Source organism: Phodopus roborovskii, unplaced genomic scaffold (assembly GCF_943737965.1).
Source record: "Phodopus roborovskii unplaced genomic scaffold, PHOROB, whole genome shotgun sequence".
NCBI classification, from domain to species: domain Eukaryota; kingdom Metazoa; phylum Chordata; class Mammalia; order Rodentia; family Cricetidae; genus Phodopus; species Phodopus roborovskii.
In genome coordinates this window covers 13990057-14008917 of record NW_026125295.1, presented here as the reverse complement: position 1 = coordinate 14008917, position 18861 = coordinate 13990057, and the positions used below count along the sequence as shown (strand labels likewise).

Below are 18861 nucleotides of genomic sequence, written 5' to 3'. Positions count from 1 at the left end.
GTAGTTCTCTCCATGAGCCTTCACTGTCAGGAACTCACTGTGTGGACCAAGCTGTCCTCAAACTGAGAGATCTGCCTCCCTCCGCCTCCTGAGCCCTGGGAATAAAGGTGTGTGCCGCCACACCCCACCCTGGTTTTGTTTTGTTTTGTTTTTCTTTTTGTTATTTTGAGACGGGGTTTCTCTGTATTGCATCCTGGAACTCTCTGTAGACCAGGCTGGCCTTGAACTCACAGAGATCCACTTGCCTCTGCCTCCCTAGTGCTGGGACTAAAGGTGTGCACCACCAACGCCTGGCCTGGCACTGGTTCTTTTACCCATCCACTCTCACATATAGGCCCAGAATCCTCCTTCCTGACCCAACACATTCCTTATGTATGGGAGCACATGCTTACCTGAGCCCCTCCCCTCCCACCTTTTGCCAGCGGCAGGCCACTCACATGCAGGCAGATTCCAGTCTGGTGCTGTTTTGGTTCCTGAAACCCTGCCATATGCACCCTACCGTCTTTCCCTTGTCCGCCCCATCTTTCCCCAAACGCAGTCTTCTGTAGTGCCAGCATGTTCCTGGTGAGGTTCCCAGAAGCATGCTTCAAAGAACAGTTCAGTCCCTAGCACTCTGGTTAATGGGCTGCTGTAGTTAAGTACAGGCTAAGCTGAGTCAGACAAGGGTGGATGTCCTGGACCAGCTTCTGGGTAGGAGCCCTTGGCATGGCAAACCGCTGTTGAACATAACCAGATTCAGAATCCAGTCTCCTGTGGCCACAGGCCTCTGGGGGATAATGCTTAGGTCTTCCCATAAAGGGCTGTCTGTCATAACAGCTCCTGAAGAATGAGCCAAAGGAAGCCCACTTGGTCTCTAGAGCCCTTGGAAGTAAATCTACCTTAAGGTCACTTGATATGCTGGGCTGTCCTCAGTCTCCCTCTTTCTCAGCCTGTCCTCCATGCAATAGTGTGGGTACTCTGAGATGGCTCAGCAGGAAAGGACTAGTTCCATTCACTCTACCATTAGACCCTGGGGCAACCCAGGGCACAGTACAGAAGGATGGGGAGCTCTCCTGGTCCTGCTCCAACTTAACTATCTCACTGATCAAAGAAGCAAAGGGCTTACCTAAAGAGAGTTGCCTGATAATGTGGCCTTCAGGCTGTCAAAGCTACCTCCATGCAGACCCTGAAAACAGGGCCACCATTGCTTTTGCCACTAAAAACCACACCAGAGAACGACATGTGTGGATTAACACGGCCATGTTAAGGATGCAGCTTGACAGGTGTACTTCATTGTCAGCATAGTCTCTAATACTGGTTTCAACCTAGATTGTGTTAGACTTAAGATGGCAACTGGCCACCCTCCCAGTCTCCTAAGACTCTCAGAAGCAGGCTTAGTGTGCACCCTGCACATATGCCCTAGGTCTCTTTCCTGCCTATTTTGTGCTTTCCTTCAGCTTGCTCCTGACCAGGCATGTCAGATCAACCCTTTGGAACCAGGGTGATGTGAAGACAGGCATCCTCGGTTGTTCTGATCTGCAGTTGGCCCCTGAGTGTTGATGGCAGATACTCTAGCATCTGTAGATATTCACCTCTTCTCTAGCTCAACATCACTTTTGCTCAGGGATAGGAAAAGGGTATCACAGATAAGCATTGGTACCTAGGACAGTAGGCACCTAGGAGTGTGGGGTTTATCTATTTGGAGGTCAAGGATTAGATGACAGGAAAATAAATGAGGTATTCCTAACAGAGGCACCAACATTTGCAAAGAGAAGAACCTGATATAGAACTCCTCTGCAGTGAAACTGACAGAATTCACAAGTCCAGGGGTTTTCAACCTCTGGATAAAACTACACCGGGCCAGTCACTTAGAGCTGCAGTCTGATGTGGTTACCGTAGTTAGAGAGAAACCCCTGATTTCAAGGCTGGAGAAGACTAGTCCTAACCCTCTGAAGCAGTGTTCAGAGAGGTCTGAGCCCATGGAGAGCATTGCTTTGAGGTAAGATGATCTCGGAGTAGTTAAATAAATCCTCAGCTAGCAATAGGCCAAATGCAGTGAGTTTACCTTAGGAGTGCTCATACTTAACACTGAAGGGCCCTATATCTAGCTTGAAGCTCCTGCAGAACCCACAGATGAAAGGGTTCTCCTGTGGACCCCACAGTTGAGAAACAAATTACCCTGAAGGGGTGCATTGTTCTGGGAGGGAGGGGGTCACCATCATGGCCACATGGTGGCAGCAGAGAACCAATTAACTTCCAAACGGGTTGGGCAAGACTATCCAAACAAGCTTGTGAAGTCCCCATCAGTACCCAGAAATGTCTCACAATCTCTGGAGGCAGGACCACATTCACAAGAGCCCCTGTCTGGATGCTGTGTAGGGAGTATTTCAGTTCTTCTCTGCATGACTATCTTTAGACATGTTGATTATGGAACACTGGAAGGGTGCCATGGTTTGTGTTGTGTATGTATTCATTTCTGGGCCAGTTCCACTTAGGAAAAAGAGCACCTTTTATGATGTCTTGGGTATAGTATTCTCTATGGCTGCTCCATATGCCATTTCCTGTCAGTTACCAGGTGCTCAAGGAGGGGAAATCCTACTCTGGGGATGGAGGAATAGAATGAACTAACTGTTGGGTGTGTATAGCCCAGGCTCTTGGTGACCTATGATATGCATCCGACACAGGCTTGGTGTCAAAGGCCTCCTCACAATAGAGAAGGTTAGCATGGCCACCGAGCAGGGAGGACACACAAATCTGTGATGCATTCCATATTTTTGATGAGTTTAAATAATGTTTTTTTAAAGGTATTTAAAAAGTCATCCTAGGGTAACAGCATCCCAACTTTGAAAGGATGAAGGGGAAAGGAGACATTCACTAAGGTCAGGTTAGAAAGCGGATGCAGGCAGAGGGTTTGTACTGGCTGGGGAGTGAAAGAGTAAAGATCCCCTGAATTCTGTTAAACTTCTCCCTCCCCAGCCCCCAGCCTCTGCTACCCTGGTACTCACAACTACCTATAGCCAACCCTGTGAAGAGCCCCCTGGAGCCCAGGCTCACTGTCAGGCTAAGAAAGCCACTCCCCCCCCCCCATCACCCCCAGGTATCGAGAAAGACCATTTGCCAAGAGATAGCTGCTGAAGTCCAGGCGAGGGAGATGGCAAAGCAGAATGGGCTTCACTCACCCACCCGATCTGGTAAAAGGACTCTAAGTACAAACCAACCAGAATTACATTCTTGTTTCAGAGACTAAGCCCACAAAACAAGGCTCAGAGCAGACCAGAGGTGCCCGGAAGTCAGAGATTATTCTCCCACAAGGCCCTAGGGGAGAGCCATTTACCACTACCAACCCTTCCATACTTCCACATACTGGGGCCACAGCAACAGAGCTAGAGGGCTGGATCTTCACATAAGTCACCTCCCGCTATTATCCAGCTGGTGGGGCCAGACTCCATTAACCCTTATGGCTCTGGGCAGACCGGACAGTGCACAACACACCTTCCTCTGACACTGTTCCAAATAGGCACATGGAATTATGGTACCTGCCCACACAAGGTGTGTCCCGTGGTACCCTTTCTGGAGCCCCACACATCACCCTGGTCTTCTGTGTCTTCCTGGTCTCCGTTCCCCACATGGTGAGAACTGGTGTCTGAGGGTGTCTCTGTGAATGAGGGTCATATTGCCCTGAAGCATTCTCTCTCACCTCAACCAGGTGGGTTGTAGGGGAATAGGATGGATCAGGAGGACTCCTTCTCAGGCCACTCCACTCACACCCACCCACAGACCAACGAGAAATACACATCCAAGAGAGGATACAGGAGATAGTCTCCTCAGGGCTGGAAAGAGTCAGACGGGGCTGGAGAGAGAGAGCAGAGCCTTACGTGGCTCCGCCCGTAGCCCCGCCCCCAACCCGGCCGCACCCACGGGGCCCAGAGCCTTTGGAGACTTTGATCCAAGTAGCTGTGGCAGCTAGAAGCAGCAGCTGGGGCCCGCAGGTGAGGTGATCGTGCCCTTGCCCTGCCGGTGAGTCCACTGCCAGGTGCTCAGACCGCAGGGCAGGGGGAAAGGGTGGGTCTGCCAGGGACCAGGGCAGAAGGGTCAGCTTGCCCAGGAGCTTTCAGTACCTCTGCTTAATGGTGTTGGTCTCAGCTCGGACCTGAGTCTGGTCCCCTGGATCTTCTGAGATTCCCGAGAGTTCCAGCTCAGTCCCAATGGGCCTGCTTCTGCTGCTGCTACAGTCCTCTCTGCTGCTAATGCTTCTTTTGTGGCTGCCGGCCGTGTCCACCAACCTGGATTGGCAGTGTCCACGAATACCCTTCTCAGCCTCCAGAAACTTTAATGTAAAGTACGAGGTCCCCAGCTTCCCGGCTGGAGGCCAGGTACAAGCCATGGCAGCCTACGAGGACAGTGAAATTGGGAGTGCGGTGTTTGTGGCCACACGCAATCGCCTGCACGTGCTTGGGCCTGACCTGCAGTATATAGAGAGCCTGACCACCGGCCCTATCGGAGATCCAGGTTGCCAGACTTGTGCGAGCTGTGGTCCAGGCCCTCATGGACCACCAAATGACACGGACACACTGGTGCTGGTGATAGAGCCGGGTTTGCCAGCCTTGATCAGCTGTGGCTCAACCCTACAGGGACGCTGCTTCCTGCATGAGCTGGAAACTCGGGAGAAAGCCCTGCACTTGGCAGCACCAGCCTGCCTCTTCTCAGCAAGCAATAACCAGCCCGAGGCATGCCCAGATTGTGTGGCTAGTCCCCTGGGCACGCGTGTGACCGTGGTTGAGCAGGGCCATGCCTCCTACTTCTATGTGGCATCTTCACTAGACCCAGAGTTGGCCACTAGCTTTAGTCCACGGTCAGTGTCCATCCGTCGCCTTAAGGCTGATGCTTCTGGATTCCAACCAGGCTTTCCCTCGCTGTCTGTGCTGCCCAAATATCTGACCTCCTACCGTATTGAATATGTGCACAGCTTCCACTCAGGAAACTTTGTCTACTTTCTGACTGTGCAACCTACCAGTGTCACAAGCCCTCCCAGTGCCCTGCAAACTCGTCTGGCCCGACTCAATGCTATAGAGCCAGAGATGGGCGACTACCGGGAGATGGTCTTGGATTGTCATTTTGCACCCAAACGCCGGCGTCGGGGAGTTCCAGAGAGCACGCAGCCCTACCCAGTGCTTCAGGCAGCCCACTCTGCTCCCGTGGATGCCAAACTGGCTGTGGAGCTGAGCATCTCGGAGGGCCAGGAAGTGCTATTTGGGGTCTTTGTGTCTGTCAGGGATGGTAGCTCTGGCACGGGTCCCAACTCTGTTGTGTGTGCCTTCCCCATTTACCAGCTGGACGCCCTGATTGAAAAGGGCGTAGAACACTGTTGTGACTCTGCAACCTCTCCTCGACCCTGGAGAGGTCTCAACTTCTTCCAGGCACCCAGTCTTTGCCCTAATCCGGTGAGCAGAAAGAGCGGGCCCCTGACCTGTGAGTACTCTGTGGGGCTGAAATACCGGCCATTCCCTTGCTATCACCCAAAGGGCCTGGGTGGGAGAAGGCAGGCAGAATGAAGCAGTTTTTCTCCCCAGTTCCTAGTGCTGGAAGTAGCGGGGAAGCAGGCAGATAAGGGCCAAGCTGGAAGTTCATCTCAGCATGAGGCTCATGCCTCTGCCTCATTTTGCTCTGTCACCCTTCCTGTCATCTGATTTTTTAAGGTACTTTCCTTGGTTATGTGAGGAGGGTCTAACATCGTAGTTGCCTCTGCCAGCACAACTTCCACATTCCAGGTCAAATGATCCCCTCCAACCTGCCCACCACCCACGCCTTCAGGGACACAGAGAGAAGAAACATACGCAATGCAAAACCTACACGGCAGATGCTGGTGATCAAATACCCACAGCTGCTTGCTTACCAATATAGTTTCCCTTTTCGATGAAGGCATTCTGTTGCTCTGCCTTCCAGAGATGGTGAGACAGTGTTGCCAGAGAACCCTGCCACCCAAACAGGTTCTGGGGAGCCTTGGAAGTCTGGGGGTTTTTAGCCTGTACGCTCTGTGATTTACTAACCCATTCTCCACAGGGTCATTACAGGAAAATCTGGGACAGAGTGGAAAGGCAGTTTCAACTCAGACATAGAAGGTTCTGGGAAACCTCACCCCAGTCTTGTGCAAGCAACTATAAGCAATGAGGATGAGTAAAGGCGTAGGAAGGGCTGGTTGGAATTGGTCCACCCTGGACTTTCTGTCACTGCAGCCAAGGCCCCGCCCCAGGCAGGAGGCCCTACAGCCTGTGTATCATGTCAGGGAGGAAGGACAGAAAAAAAAAAAAAAAACAAACAGGAAACAGGATGTCTTTAAAATGCTACCTTGAGGGCATTAACTAGGGGCTTAACTTAGTGGTAGGGCCTAGGAGATGTGAAGTCTGGGTTTGAGGGTCAAAATTAAGAAAACAAGAACTCCTTGAAACCATTCAAATAGCCTCACACCTAAGACTACTGAGAGATTAGGGCAAGAAAAAAGGTTGACTGAAGTGTTCGGTGAGTTGCCTTCTATCAACTGGCCCATAGCTATATCCTTGGAGTTTCTGGCCACACAGTGCCCTTGGCTCAGCTGTGACAATTTTTTTGTTTGCCCCCCCCCACTACACACCCCTTTTAGATACACTAGGAATTGGGAGTCGAACCTGGGACCTCACATCTGCTAGTCAAATGCTCTACCATTGAACTGTGTCTCCAGTGCCTTCCTCTCCCTTTATACTTTGAATGTTGAAAGAGAGTCTCACTGAAGTTGCCAGGGCTGGGCTTGAACTCACTCTCTAAACCCAGTCAGTCCTTAAACTTGCAATCCTTCTGCTTCAGCCTCTGGAGTAGTTAGAGCTATAAAGCTTGTGCCACCAGGGCTGGCAGTGGCTGGGTTGCTCTTGACAGGCTGATCCCCAGCTTCCGTTCATTCCTTGCAGGTACAGAATTCACACCCAGGAGGAATTCATTTTTCTTTTAGAACCTGAAGGACCATAACCAGGGCCTCAAGTATGCTAAGCCTCTACCATGGGTTATATCTTCAGACTTTTTGTTTGTTTGTTTGTTTTTGAGACAGGATTTGCTATATAAGTCAAAGCTGGCCTTGAATACATTATGTAACTCAGGCTGGCCTTGAACTTAAGATTTTCCTGCCTTTGACTCTCAGTGCTGGTATTACAAGCATGCACCAGGCCTGGTACTAACTCTTTCTTTCTTTCTTTCTTTCTTTATTTATTTATTTATTTATTTATTTATTTATTTATTTCCTCCAATACTAGAGATTGAATTCAGGGCCTTGGACATCTTAGGCAAGTGTTCTGCTGCTGAACAACATCCCTAGCCTTGGAGTGGGGGGTCTTTATCGCCTCTTCCTCAGCTGAGTACATTTAGGTTGAGAAACCCTGGGAGTGAGAACTTTTTGTCTGAATCTAGATGGGAAATCAGAACCTCTTCCAACTTAGCTAGAGGGGAGTGGGTCATGATTGAATAGTGCCAGGCACCAGAAGAACTAATCTTCGCCTCGCCTGCAGGCTCTAGGTATGGAGATATGCCAAGTCTCTGAAGATATGTAAATCAATGTTTGTCCAATGACTAAGTATGTCTCCACTCAGGCAGCAGCCACTGTGTACCCATAATGGTTTATCTAAAAGCTAGTGCCTTCCTACAAGAGTTCATAAGGGGTGGAACAGCTGTGGGGAATAGGACACTTAAGTCTAGGGCTAGAGACCTTAGTCAGTCCTGGGAACCATAGCTAAGATGCTAGGGCCTAGAGGCAAGCAAACCGGGCTGTGTTCTTATGAGTTAGTGCCTCTTCTCAATGCCAAAGCCCCACCTGTCCCTGAGTCATGATGAGAACACCTGGCAAGCTTCTGGTTAGGGCCAGGCCCCTTTCCTTCTCAAGTAAAGACAAAGTCCCAGTCCCCACCCAAACAGAATATAGGCCCAGGTGGGGTGTCTGGACTCAACACTGCTTGCTCTTGCCCCTCCTCCTCTCTGACCCTGCTTATCACTGGGATGGGTTAACTCTCTGAACTGAAGGAGATTCTGAACACCTAGGGCTCTCTCCTGGTCCTTCCTGTTATTCTACCCCAACCCCAGCATGCTACATACATACATTGGCTTCCTACTTTCCCAGGACCATTCCCAACCCTGTCCTAAGAATTACAGATCCTGGTTAAGAGCAAGGGAGAGGTTTGTGTCTCCCAACTTCTCTGTTTTGTTTTGGCTTTTTGAGATGGGCTTTCTCTGTGTGACAGTCCTGGCTGTCCTGGAACTCACTTTGAGAATATGGAGCATGGCTCTATCATGTCATGGAGCCTTGATTTTTTTTTTTTTTTTTTTTTTTTTTTTGTTTCGTTTTTTTGTTTTTTTGATTTTTTGGGGTTGTTTTATATACATGAGGGAGATATAGGTAACTGAAGGATCTATGGAGTCTCAAGGAAAGGAACCAGGTAGCCAGTCTTGGGAAGCCACTTAACCTCAGGATTCAGTCCCCTATACAAGTAGGGAAACTGAGGTCCAGAAGGGACGCTTGCTAAGATGCACCCACAAAGGCAGAGTAGAGCCAGCAGGGGGCATGAGAGTACTCTGGTTAAGAGTGTGGGCTTCTGACTTGGATCTGCGGGCTGTGAGGCCTTGGATAAATGGATGAATATGAGGACCCACTGGGTCTACAGGACTCCATAATTCATCATCAGATTGGACAAAGCAGGGCAAGGGAGGTGAAGGGGACTCCCACACAGCAAGGACTGCCTCCCTGGCCCCGGATTAGGCACAAACCACATGCAAACACCTGTTTTCACAGAGAGATCCTTTATTAAGCAGGAAAAAAATGTTAAAGTGGCTGCTCTCTGACTCAGGCAACAGCAGCAAATGACCTGGCGGGTGTAATTTTTAAGAGCAGAAGGGGAGGTCTGTGTTAGAATGGACTGGGATTAGGTGGTAGAGGGGATAGGGGGTGGGGGAGAAGGTGAAGAGGACAAGGGATACAGGGCAGGGGTATTTGTCCCAGAGGGGTAAAGGGGGAAACCCTAGGTTGGGATGAGGTGTTTAACTTTAAGTGGACATGTTAATTATGTGAAACAAAGGAGGCTTCTGATTGCTGGACTTTGACAGTCAACCTCAAGAGGAGGAAGTGGCCAAATAAGGGAATAGACCTTGGTGGTTAGCTTCAGGAATGTAATCTAATGGTTTTTAGCAAGACAGAGGGAATGGGAGAAGGGAGGAAGTCCTACCAGAGCTGTGCTCACTACTCTCAAGCTGACCACGGTCCCTTCAGTAGGAGATCTGGCTCTCTAGAATGGGCCTTTCTTTTCTTCCCTACCCTAGCTATCTCCAAGAGCTTATGAGCGTGGTGGTAGTAGGTGAGGGGCAGGCTCTAGGCCCCTTCTAGTCAAGCAAGGTAAGGGATAGTAGTTTGGAGGTGCTGTAATCACTGGCAAAAGCCCCAAAGCATCCGTGAATGGTCCTGAATGCTGACTCTTCCTCTTGCCTGGATTTCTCCAGCCTGGTGTAGAGGCCTCCAGCCCCAGCTTTCGCTGCCACTATTTTCCTTTGCTGATCAGGAGTGGCTTCTCACGTGTGGACCTATTCAATGGACTGTTAGGATCAGTGAAGGTCACTGCACTGCACGTGACACGCCTTGGCAATGTTACGGTGGCCCACATGGGCACTGCAGATGGGCGTATTCTACAGGTAGGTCCTTTACCCCACCATCGTCTGGCCCCGCATTCCTGTCTCCTGCCCTTGCTGGTTTTCTCATAGTTGATCTATCACAGGTGGAGATAGCCAGATCATTCAATTACTTGCTGTATGTGTCCAACTTCTCCCTGGGCAGCAGTGGGCACCCTATTCAGCGGGATGTTAGTCGCCTTGGGAATGACCTGCTCTTTGCCGCTGGGGACCAGGTGAGGTGTGCAGGGTCAGAACTAGAGGTTCAGGTGGTGGCATCACAGCCTCTCTGTCAAACCCAGAGAGACACTGATATGCAGCTCTTACCTCTGTAATCTACAAAGGGGACCGGCAGGGACAGTGGGGCCCAGTTTCTACCTTTAGCCATTGCTGAGCTACCTATTTGTCACCCCAAGGTCTTCAAGGTGCCTATCCATGGTCCTGGCTGCCATCATTTTCTCACCTGTTGGCGTTGCCTGAAGGCACAGCGCTTCATGGGATGTGGCTGGTGTGGTGACAGGTGTGGCCGGCAGGAAGAGTGTCCTGGCTTTTGGCAACAGGACCACTGTCCACCTGAGATCACTGAGGTACTGCTTCCCCCAGCAGGGCTCAGGTAACAGAGGGGCAAGTGGGGAGGAGGGGGCATCAAAAGGGCCTGATCACGATCTTACTCACTCCGAAATGCCCGTAAGGAGGGCATTCTCGTCAGGGGGATGGTTGGCACACAGAAAGACTTCAGGGGCAGGAAAAAGTCTGAACGGGGACTAGCATGTGACCCAGAATGGCTGGAGTATGATAGGCAAGGGGTATGATGGGGACTCTGGGGGAGGCAGGGGAGGCTGGCGGAGTGCAACCCCACACAAAAACTTGGGCTGTTCTCTCCACTTCAGTTCTACCCTCACAGTGGACCTCTAAGGGGCAGCACAAGGCTCACCTTATGTGGCTCCAACTTCTATCTGCGTCCTGATGTGGAACCACAGGGCACACGCCAGATCACCGTAGGCCAAAGTCCCTGCCGACTGCTGTCTAAGGGCTCTTCAAGCCGTAGGTATAAACTGGTCCCCGCCTTCCCTATCCTGATGAGAGTGATCAAGCAGCCCCCCATTTGTGTCCTGTGAAGGGTAGGGATAAGCTATATTGGCTTCTTGTGTCTAAGATGTCTCTGTCCCTTTTTGAGCCTGCACGTGTCCTACTTGTATGTTTAGTTATGGACTAGACAAGGTTAGTTCCTGTCCCATTCAATCCTGTCTGCTGTCAGAAAACGGCATGGGCATAGGTGCCATTCTTAGGTTCAGCTAAGCCCTATGACTGACAGGCATGCAGTCAGCCCTAGATGATCCCTGACTGACCTCATTTTGCCCTTCCTGGTGTCCCAGGTCAGAGTTCCAGAAGGTGTTTGTAGAGGAACTTGAGTGTGAGCTGGAGCCTGTAGTCACCCAGGCAGCGGGAGCCACAAATGTTAGCCTTCTCATCACCGACACGCCAGCAGGCAAGCACTTCCGGGTAGATGGAAGCTCTGTTCGGGAAGGCTTCTCTTTCGTGGTGAGTCCACACTGCTCGGTCTTCGCCCTTGGCCAGTGGATGATACAAGAGGGGTGGACTTGGAATGAAAGGTTCCATTTCCATATCCTCTTAGGAACCAGTGCTGACATCAATAAAACCTGACTTCGGCCCACGGGCTGGGGGTACTTATCTCACCCTCGAAGGCCAGAGCCTGTCTGTAGGCACCAGCCGAGCTGTGCTGGTCAATGGAACTCAGTGCCAGCTGGAACAGTAAGTGTTACCAGATAAAATTATGGGAAGCCACAGGCCCCTGCCCTTGTGAAGGCTCCAACTTGTATCTGCATCCTGAATTGGCCCGATATCTAGGGGAACCTATCAGGTTCCTCCTGGCTGCTGTCTAAGATCACCTCAAGTCTCAGATACAACGTCCTATCCCTGATGGGATCAACCAAGCAGCTCCTTCCTTGTGAGACCCTTTCTTCCGTTCCCACCCAGGGAGCTGCACAAGGTGGGTACCTAGATATTTCCAGTGTGGAGAAAGAAGGCTCAGTCACATGGTCAATGTAGGGATCAGGTCCAAGAAGGAACTGCTGTCCCCTCCAATCCAGAGACAGGAAAGCCCACCATAGAGGCCACTGTCTCCAGCCAAGGGTACAGGAGCGTGTTCCATCTCTCTGCCTTCTGGAGGTCTTACTGGGAGCATCCTTTCTCCAGACCCATGGAGTGTAGGTGGCTGGGGAAGACAACCAACAGAGGAAGTCGGAGGGCCTACCAAGCCTTAGACCTTTCCCCCCTTCCTGCAGGGTCAGTGAGGAACAGATTTTATGTGTCACACCTCCTGGAGCTGGCACAGGCAGGGCCCCCGTTCATCTGCAGATTGGAGGTGCTGAGGTGCCTGGCTCCTGGACCTTTCACTACAAGGAAGATCCCATTGTGTTGGACGTCAGCCCCAACTGTGGCTACAGGTAAGTCCACCTCCTTGACTACTTTGGCCTCCAAGACATGAGAGGGTCTCTAAATGAGTCCTCTAAACCCACTACCCTACCCTTCTCCACAGTGGCTCCCGAGTCACCATCCATGGCCAGCATCTGACTTCGGTGTGGCACCTAGCGCTGTTGTTCCACGATGGACAAAGCACAGTGCAGAACAGGGTGAGTAGAGAGGACAGGGTGGCCAGGAGGGAGGAAGGCTGGACCAGTCCCTGATGTCCTGGGTTAAGGAGACTGGCGCAGTCAGGGGTGGGCCATTTGCCTAACTACCTTCATGTGGGTCTCAGCAGTGTGCAGGGCAGTATCTGGAACAGCAGCGTCAGTGCCGTCTGCCTGAATATGTGATCCGAAACCCTCAGGGGTGGGCAACAGGGAACCTGAGTGTCTGGGGGGATGGAGCAGCTGGCTTCACACTGCCTGGTTTTCGCTTCCTGCCCCCACCCAGTCCACCCAGAGCTGGCTTAGCCCCTCTGAAGCCTGAAGAGCATTCAGTTAAGTTTGAGGTAGGTATAAGGAATAGGGAAGGGATGGTGGGGGATTAAGAGAGTCCAGCTTCTGGTTCATCCTCATGACTGTCTCTGCAGTATATTGGGCTTGGCACCGTGGCAGACTGCGTGAGTGTGAACGTGACTGTGGGTGGTGAAGTCTGCCAACACGAGCTCCGGGGGGATGTGGTGGTCTGCCCCCTGCCCCCCTCCCTGCAACTTGGCAAGGATGGTGTCCCATTGCAGGTAGGTGACACAGCTGGCCCTTTCAGGAAACCATGAGCCGAGGGGCCTCGGTCTGGACGTAAACTGCCGTCTGCTTTCAGGTCTGTGTAGATGGTGGGTGTCACAACCTGGGCCAAGTGATACGGTCAGGCCCAGGCAAGGTTTCACAGAGTATACTCCTTATAGCGCTGCTGGCCTTGATCCTGCTCGTGGCTGTGCTGGCCATTGCCTTGGTCTTCAACTCCCGGAGACGGAAAAAGCAGCTAGGTGAGCTCCTGTACCTCTGAACTGTAACATCTGCAACCCTAGGACTTGGGGTCTCACACACTTCCTTAGTGGAACTTGGTCCCCAGGAGTTTGGAGAGGTTCACCACCAGGCTGTCTTTCCACAGTCCTTGCTCCCAACCTGGATGACTTGTCATCCCCGGATCAACCTCCCACAGCCATGTCCCTGTCTACATTCTACTCTGGCTCTGACTACAGAATTGGCCTTGGTGAGATGCTGGGGAGGCACTAGGAGCCAGGGCTTGCCCCTCCCCACAAGCCTCCCACTCTCTCTCCCCAACAACATTCTCTGACATTGATGATACAGCTTCTGGACCTCTGAGCCACGAAGAATCTTCAGATAGTCGGGATGGGACAACTGTCCCACTGCTTCGGACAGAGTCTATCCGGCTCGAGGATCTGGATAGGACGCTCCTGGCCGAGGTCAAGGATGTACTGATTCCCCATGAACGAGTAATCATCCATAGTGACCAAGTCATTGGCAAAGGTATGGGGGGTGGATTGGGAGGTGGGTCAGGGGCAGAGGAGAGGTCTTGAGATTGACATGTGCTCAAGGGACAGTTGGAGTGGCCTCTGCCTTGGCCTACTCACTAACTTGTATGACACTGAGGCTACTACTTATTTCTGAGCCCCCATGTCGTTCATCTCTGGAGAATTTAATCTTCAGTGGCTTCTGGCGTGGATGAGTGGGCATGGGAGGGCTGCAAATGGCCCTACCATTGTGTGGCTGCTGCTTGTTTTTAATGTCACACAGGCCAGGTTGGGGCTCCGAGATTGCTGGTCACAGAGGGCATGCCATGAGTCTGTGCACTGAGGTCCCTCTTTACTGTCTTGCTCTTTCTAGGCCACTTTGGTGTTGTCTACCACGGAGAATATACAGATGAGGCACAGAACCAAATCCACTGTGCCATTAAATCACTGAGTCGTAAGTGAGGCATAGGCTGGGTGGGTAGAAGGGTGACCGCAGACTGAGCGGTCCTTTGTTCCTGCTCCCCTGCCACTTTATGAAGTGAACCTAGAGAGGAGCCTCTCTCCCTTTGTCTCCATCTGACCCTTGTAAAGGGCCTTCTTGCCCTTGGCCTGACCTACGCTTACCCTACAGGCATTACAGAGGTCCAGGAGGTGGAGGCTTTCCTGCGGGAGGGCCTGCTCATGCGCGGCCTACACCATCCCAACATTCTGGCTCTCATCGGCATTGTGCTACCCCCAGAGGGGCTTCCCCGGGTGCTGCTGCCCTATATGCGCCACGGAGATCTGCTTCATTTCATTCGCTCCCCTCAGAGGGTCAGTGCTCTGCCATCCAGGGTGGGCGGTGCCAGCCCGCACCCACCTCTGTCCATGCTCACCAGTCTCCATGTGCCTTCAGAACCCCACTGTGAAGGACCTCATCAGCTTCGGCCTGCAGGTAGCCTGTGGGATGGAGTACCTGGCAGAGCAGAAGTTTGTGCACAGGGACCTGGCTGCTAGGAACTGCATGTGAGTGACTCAAGTAGCTGGCTTGAAACAAAGGGACAGGTTATGAGGATGTACAGCTGTTAAAGGCCACCTTAGGAGAGGACCCAGTCCCCCCCCCCTTTGCTCTGCTGCCCTTTCTGTCTATCTGGGGTTAGGCAGTATGGTTCTTACGTCCTTTGAAGGGCTTGGAACAGGTGGGCTCAAGACCTGGTGCCACTCAGTTCCTAGGCAAGTGCTCTGCCACTGAACTACAGCCCCAGCTGAACATCAATTCCTGTGCGATTTCCTCTTCTCAGGCTGGATGAGTCGTTCACAGTCAAGGTGGCTGACTTTGGTCTGGCACGTGACGTCCTAGACAAGGAGTACTACAGTGTTCGACAACAACGTCATGCTCGCCTGCCTGTCAAGTGGATGGCCCTGGAGAGCCTTCAGACCTACAGATTCACCACCAAGTCTGATGTGGTAAGGTACCCACTGCTCCAGGTCCATTTGATCTGCATGCCTTAGAGTATCTTGCCTTGCTTCTGCATGATCTGAGCCCAGACACTCCCTAGGTTAGTTAGGCAAACCCCATAGCTCATTTGTCTTGGGCAAATGTGAAATGGAATCTGGTATCTGCCAGGGCAAATGAAACCTGTGAATTCATTCCTTCCTTATAAATAATCCAGGGTTTACAACTCTGAAGTTGTGGGAGACAGAAAGAAGGAAACTGTACAGTATTAAGGAATGAGGTCTGGGCAGAGGTGGGTCCTTCGTCTCCAGTGGACGACTCTGATAGAGGACCCGGGGAACCACCTGCCCCCTAACTTGGGGTGATAGTTGAGTCTGTCTCACCACCTTTCTTCATCAGTGGTCATTTGGTGTGTTGCTGTGGGAGCTGCTAACACGGGGTGCTCCACCGTACCCACATGTCAACCCTTTCGACCTCACTTGCTTCCTGGCTCAGGGCCGTCGCCTGCCTCAGCCTGAGTATTGTCCCGATTCACTGTGAGTATGTAAAGGGAGATGGAGGGGGCAGGACTAGGCTCCAGAGACAAGGAGGGGGAAGAGACCAAGGTCCTGCCTGGCTTTTTGTCTGACCCTCTGGTTGTCCAGGAAAGGGAGCCTCTCTGGGACTCAGTTTACTTATCTGTGTACTGGTCCCACCTCCATGCAAGGAAGGACTCTGAGAGGCCTTCGCGGTTGCCATGGTAACAGCATTCCAACTCAGAGTCTGGGTTGAGGCCAGTGGTTTGGTTTCCCAGATCTTTTCCCCCACCCCACTCCTGCAAAGGAAGGGAGGAGAGCTGTTTTCCATCTCTGCCACTCATTCAACCTCAAAAGAAAGGTTTGGTTAGCTCCCACACCAGTCCCTCTGCATCGCTGGATCAGGGCTTTTTCCCTGCATGTAGTTGGGATTTTTCGTTCCCCAGGGATGGCAGCAGCTGTGTCATCAGTGCCCGTGGGGTATGTTTGGTTCCCTAATCAGCAGGCATACCTAGGCTGTGCTCAGGTCTGCACGCTTAGAACAGACAGAACCAGGTCACAGGTAGAGCCACTGACGACTCCTGTCCTAGGCTGTGCTCCAGAACGGGTGTGAGTAGTTCTCAGAGCTCTCCGCATCTTGGCCTTGACCTTTCTTTCTGTTATCTGTTGTACTAATGCACACAGCTTGAAGTAAGGGAAATTAACTTTACTGCCTGCCTGTATCTAAGACAGGCTCCCTGTACAGATTAAGGTGCAGATTTCTATGTGCAGGAGGGCGGGCTTCGGTGGTAGGTTTGGGGGAGACAAAGGAAACAGGGCTTGTCAGAGGGAGAGGGTGGCTGTGAGGCAAGCATGAGGGGGATGGAGCTCACGCTACAGGACTGCTGAAATTGAGACCAGCAGAGCTGCCCGGTCTCTGCACCAGGAATTAGTCAGTCACTGATACAGGCTGTCCCTGGTGAGCAGATGTGAGATTGGAAAATGTCTTTCTTTTCTGCCTAGCTAAAAGCCATCAGCAGGTCCACCCAGCCACTGAGAAAATAAAGGTGGTCTAAGCGGCACCCTGCAGGGTGCACTCAGTAGGGAGAGTCCCTTTTCCTTGCTGGGCTCAGTTCTGCTCATCTGTAAAGTGGGTTTTATAACAACACTCCCCTCAGACAGTCTGAAACACTTAGACTATATTAAGGCAGGATGCAATCCTTATGATGACAAGGCATGTTCTAGGATCCAGCAGGTCAGCCTACAGAACCTCAGCTTCAGAACCACTGTGCCGCTGGGGCTCCTCCAGGCATCTCTCTTTCAGTCCCCGTTTAACTTACCCAGAGTTTTTTTTGCTGCAGAGTTTTTTTTTTTTGTTTGTTTGTTTGTTTGTTTTTGTTTTTAAGACTGGGTCTCTGTAGCCCAGGCTAGCCTTGAATGCAGGCTAATTCTCCTGCTTTAACTTTATAAATTCTGGGATTAAAGGCTTGTTACACTGTGCCTGGTATGTGTTTGCTGGTTCGTTTTTGAGACAGGAGATCACTACGTATCTCTGGCTATCCTAGAAATCACTATGTAGACCAAGCTGGCCTCAAATCCCTCATGTAGCTAAAGCTGATCTTGAATTCATTATCTTCATCCCTCTTCCTCCCAGTACTGCTGGAATGGCGTGTGCCACCATGCCCAACCTCAATTTACATCCGACCTGGAAAAGGTGTGATGATCCAATTCACTTGTGAGCCTACTAGCCATGTGCTGAGGATTTTGCAACTATCTTTTTACCCTGTGTCATCTAGGCACAGAAAAGTTAGAGAACACACCAAGATCACATGGATAAGGTCCCAGGGCATAGTCTTTACTGCTGAGATGCCTGGCTCTCTGCCAGGTATCTCAGTGATGAGCAGGGCCTGCACTGTCCTGATGGGGCTCTAGGCCCTGTCACATATCACATATCTTTATCTCTGTTTTGTCCGCTGCCCAGAACCCCTGGGTGGGAAGGAGTACACCTTATACCTGACATCCCTCTTTTTACAGGTACCAGGTGATGCTGCAATGCTGGGAGGCTGAGCCAGCAGCACGACCCACCTTTAGAGCCTTAGTGATAGAAGTAGAGCAGGTAGTGAGCTCTCTGCTTGGGGACCACTACGTGCAGCTGTCCGCAGGTTATGTGAACCTAGGTCTCAGCACCATGGATGATGTAAACGTGCTGCCAGAGCCGCCACAGTCCTCGCCTCAGCATCACAGAAGCACATCAAGGCCCCGACCTCTCTCAGAGCCACCTCTGCCCACTTGACCTAAGCCCTCAGTAGGCCATGGGGACTATATCTGCTAAGTGGCCTCTGGACTATGACAAGCTGAAGGGCATTGAACACCCCCTCCCTTTAACTTTCTGAAGCTACTGGAGGTGGGAAACAGCACATTTAAGCCCCTCATTCCAGCATGAGCCAGTGAGGGCAATCCTTTTGTAGCATGTATTTATGGAATGTTTGTTTTATACCCTACCTGCCGAGCACAGAGGACTCGGCAATGATCATACAGATATCACAGTATAAACCACTAAAAGAAATAAATATTTTAGCACAAATTATGGTATATGCTGTGAAAGAAAGGAGGAGGCACATTGAGGGAGCGGAGGCTTGCTTTAGGGAGCTGAAAGGCGGCTCCCAGGAGGTGACATCCTTACCAAAGGTCTTTCAGGTGGCAATAGTCCATTAGAAACTAAGTTCAGATGAACGATTTGGGGCAGAGTAGCGTGTGCAAAGGCCCTGTGGCTCTAAAGGGGCTGAGCCTGCCAGAAGGCTCCAGAGCATAGGGAGGGTGAATAAGCCCAGATCTTGTGGGTGAACCAAGAGGGTAGGTTGAGTGTCCAAGTGTGCAACAGCCAAGTTGATTCGTTTCAGGGCTCAGACTAGCACTGCTCCCCCCTCACCGGGTCTCCTAGATTCCCTATGTAGTACACATGCATGTGCATTTACTGCCATGGTATTCACACTCGCCTGCCTCCTGTCCTTGCCAGCATTGCATTTGCAACCTTGAGAGGGAAGCTCTCTTAGATAGGCATCAGCTCCACACTTGCAAGGAACCAAGCTCGAAGGACCAACTTCCTCAGCTATTTATACCCTCAAGGACGCTACGCCATAGCTCCTGGAGGGGTGTGTTCCTCTGGAGGAGAGATCAACCCCACCTCCTACCTCTCCCCTATGCTCTGACGCCAAAGGTGCCTCGTTGGTTGGTATTAGGAGCTGTAGTGCTGGGGAGGCTGGGCCCAGGATATAGATTTCAATATTAACTGTCCTTTGATTGAGCGCCCCCTCCCTGTGCAGCCA

The 18861-nt window shown here is 51.6% G+C and overlaps 1 protein-coding gene across 2 annotated transcripts; it reads left to right on the top strand.

Moving 5' to 3' along the window:
• Positions 1-3928: 3928 nt before the first annotated feature.
• Mst1r (macrophage stimulating 1 receptor) lies at positions 3929-18182 on the top strand. 2 transcript variants are annotated; one of them, XM_051204722.1, is made up of 20 exons: positions 3929-5420; positions 9484-9672; positions 9756-9884; positions 10065-10235; positions 10539-10696; positions 11025-11190; positions 11285-11421; positions 11955-12116; positions 12209-12302; positions 12428-12643; positions 12725-12871; positions 12952-13117; positions 13243-13344; positions 13443-13622; positions 13980-14060; positions 14238-14419; positions 14502-14611; positions 14887-15052; positions 15441-15577; positions 17570-18182. In XM_051204722.1, exons 1-20 carry the CDS (start codon positions 4185-4187, stop codon positions 17826-17828), a joined length of 4188 nt encoding a protein of 1395 aa, XP_051060679.1. In that variant the 5' UTR covers positions 3929-4184; the 3' UTR covers positions 17829-18182. The 2 variants fall into 2 exon arrangements, with proteins under 2 accessions (XP_051060679.1, XP_051060688.1); XM_051204731.1 differs by having other exon boundaries at positions 3930-5420; positions 12431-12643; positions 17570-18181.
• Positions 18183-18861: the final 679 nt, after the last annotated feature.

What these genes read in the sequence shown, in the direction of transcription:
- Mst1r (XM_051204722.1), top strand. Translation starts at nt 4,185, where the DNA reads ATGGGCCTGCTTCTGCTGCTGCTACAGTCCTCTCTGCTGCTAATGCTT. An exon ending in ACTCAGTGCCAGCTGGAACA is followed by an intron (nt 11,422 to 11,954) that starts GTAAGTGTTACC and finishes CCCTTCCTGCAG; the next exon opens with GGTCAGTGAGGAACAGATTT. An exon ending in TGACTACAGAATTGGCCTTG is followed by an intron (nt 13,345 to 13,442) that starts GTGAGATGCTGG and finishes TTGATGATACAG; the next exon opens with CTTCTGGACCTCTGAGCCAC.